Raw genomic sequence first — 2,653 nt, 5'->3', positions numbered from 1 at the left:
TCATTCATTCTAAAGGAAACAAAGAAAACAATATATGGGTCAAATAAAATTCCAGCCAAACCACCGAGACTCTCCGAATCAGCTCACCTTCTCCGTGTATTCTTCTTCTCCGTTGTGTCTCATCATCTCCGGTGCCATGAATCCCTCTGTGCCTCCAAAGCCCTTCGTTCCCGTGGGTAGACTAGATCTGCTAATACCTGGGAGGAAATGGAACATAGGTGATGAGAATTCAGCTGAAATTTGAAGTCAAAATACTCCCTATCCACTGTATATTAATCTTGATATTACACTTCTCTCTCCCAAATAAAAAATACTACTAAACTAAACTCACCATAGTCAGCGAGTCGGACATCTACTTTGGGTTGAGGTTGGTGATGGAAAGGTGGAGGAAGTTCCCACACGAGAACATTTTCGCTCTTTAGATCTCGATAGATGATGTGTTGGCCATGCAGGTACTCCAGGGCTTTGGCAACCTATGAGGGAGAGAAGCTTGTAATAATCACCTTTAAGAATAAAATGTTTTTATTTTTTACATGTACACTGTTCTGTTCAAGAAATCCTAATTTTAGTGTTTTACTAAACCATACTATAAAATAAAAATAAAAACCTATTTATTTATTAGCAATATGTATACTTATATAATATGCACATATAAAAATAATTCAACAAACCTGCAACACAACAGCTTGCAATGTATGGAGGGAAAGTCTGGCTCCTGATCTCTGGTAATGCTTAAGACACTGGTCAAGAGCTCCTTGGGGTGCTAACTCTAGGACGAGGGCGAGGGGTCGCGGACAGACGCCCACCAAGGGAACAATGTGAGGATGGCGTAGAGAGAGGAGAATGTTCACCTCTTGTCTTGCCGAGCAATAAGCCTTGCATGCGTACTGCAGGGGGTCTCGTTCCCACTTGCTCTGAGCAGCCTGTTAAGGGGAAACAAAGATATGGCCTATTAGACTTTTGTCATATACAAATTATTTGTGGTGCATCTGAAACTAGTCCTGGCAACCATTAAAATACAAAACTCACCTCATCAAAGATAATTTCTTACAAATATCTCAAAACAAGAACATTAAATGAAACATTCCTACAACAATGGCACTCAATCTCACACTAATTCTCAGGTATAATATCAACAATTCCTCAAAAGCGTGAAACCATTCATAAATCCCTCCACCACTAAACTAAACTTTGAACTACCTTATAAGCAACAATGGCACTCTGTCTGGCACTGGTTCCAGGGTCAACAGGCTGCAGCATCTTAAGGGCCACATCCATGGGAGCCCCACTGGCTCTGTTGCGACACGCTCCTTGGAAGACGAAGCCAAAGCCTCCGCGGCCCAGCAGTTTGCCCTGCTTGATCAGCTCTGGACGAACAAGGTACCTGTCACCTAAGTCTAGGAAAACCTGTAAAGAAACACAAAATGGTACATTCAGTGTATTTAGTACCTGGTCATTTGTAAGACAAAAGAAACAAAATTGAGAATGATTATTACAGACCAGAAGATATTAAAAATTATCATGCTATTGTATCCAAACTGAAAACAATTACCCCCCCAAAAATAAATAAAAGAAGAAAACCACCACTCACTGTGTCGGGTGCAATCTGAGCCAAAAGGAGATCGGCATGGAGAGGACACGGCACAGAGCGAGCAGTGTAAGCAGCTAGAATGCATTCCTCCACCATGAAGGAATAGACGACTGGTGTCACCTCTTGGCCACCTGATGTCTCGCCTTCGTTGTTTCCGCTGTTGTCGAGGTCTGGTCTCCCTTCGGCTGATGGCTTGCGACTGTTTGAGGTATGGGGTTAGTGGGTTATGGGAGCAGAAAGATATATCTGAGAATGAATGAGTTCATTTCATATCCATTTAGTCAAAATGATGCAGCATTGTGAATAAGCTACTACTTCTTTATCAAATTATTAGAATGTTATTATCCATACAGCATATTTCATTTTTTGAAGATATGCTTTCAACAGACTAGCAAATACCATCTATTTTGGTCCTTTGATTTTACAATATATTTCAACAGATTAGTACAAAATGTACAGTACACAAGAAGAAAAAAACTGACCAATTAAAAATATATAAATGCTGACTACGACACTTGCAGTTCATGACAAAATATCTGGAAAATATGAAAACCAACTTTTCCTTCTCAAAAGTAAATTGGTGTGTGGGGTGTATCATAACACCCTATACATACCTCTTATATACTCTAAATGTGTCAGCATTCCAAAAGTGAAAAAAAAATCTACAAGCTAATCACAACATACCAATCATGTGACAACAAAAATGACATAATGGTTATGAAATAAGTGACAATTTTTCATTCATCAAACTATTGCATTAATTCTCTAGCTCTATATCTAAATAGCAAAACTACCATTATGTGAAAATACAACTAGTTTATGCGAGCAGACACTACAGTACAAAAAAAAAAAAAATTCTAATACAGTGGAGCACAAAGAAAATTTGGTGTCTAATTAAGGTGCTGTAAAAATCATGCTAACCTTGAAAATATTGGTCCTTGCAGGCTATGAAAATACATCACACTTCAATTTCTATCACAACACATTGAATAAAAACTTTAAATGAACAAAAGTGTTCTGTTATATCACGCATTATATGCAGCATCTATCATCATGCAAACC

At 38.6% G+C, this 2,653-nt stretch overlaps 1 protein-coding gene across 10 annotated transcripts in view; it reads right to left on the bottom strand.

The window, feature by feature from the left end:
- Positions 1 to 2,653, bottom strand: part of LOC119588069 (leucine-rich repeat serine/threonine-protein kinase 1-like) — a 34,372-nt gene that overhangs the window by 4,449 nt on the left and 27,270 nt on the right. For 5 of the 10 annotated variants that reach the window (XM_037936764.1, XM_037936770.1, XM_037936765.1 and 2 more), the window contains 6 exons: positions 2,074 to 2,127; positions 1,592 to 1,790; positions 1,201 to 1,407; positions 672 to 923; positions 332 to 473; positions 88 to 197 (listed from right to left, as the gene is read on the bottom strand). In XM_037936764.1, coding sequence (XP_037792692.1) covers positions 88 to 197; positions 332 to 473; positions 672 to 923; positions 1,201 to 1,407; positions 1,592 to 1,790; positions 2,074 to 2,127 — 964 coding nt within the window. Of the gene's footprint in view, positions 1 to 87; positions 198 to 331; positions 474 to 671; positions 924 to 1,200; positions 1,408 to 1,591; positions 1,791 to 2,073; positions 2,128 to 2,512; positions 2,537 to 2,653 lie in introns of all 10 variants that reach the window. The other 5 variants (XM_037936767.1, XM_037936772.1, XM_037936769.1 and 2 more) reach the window with 2 other exon arrangements.

The sequence above is a fragment of the Penaeus monodon genome, chromosome 23 (genome assembly GCF_015228065.2).
Source record: "Penaeus monodon isolate SGIC_2016 chromosome 23, NSTDA_Pmon_1, whole genome shotgun sequence".
NCBI lineage: Eukaryota > Metazoa > Arthropoda > Malacostraca > Decapoda > Penaeidae > Penaeus > Penaeus monodon.
The sequence above is the reverse complement of the archived record's forward strand: the minus strand, read 5'-3'. Positions and strand labels throughout refer to the sequence as shown.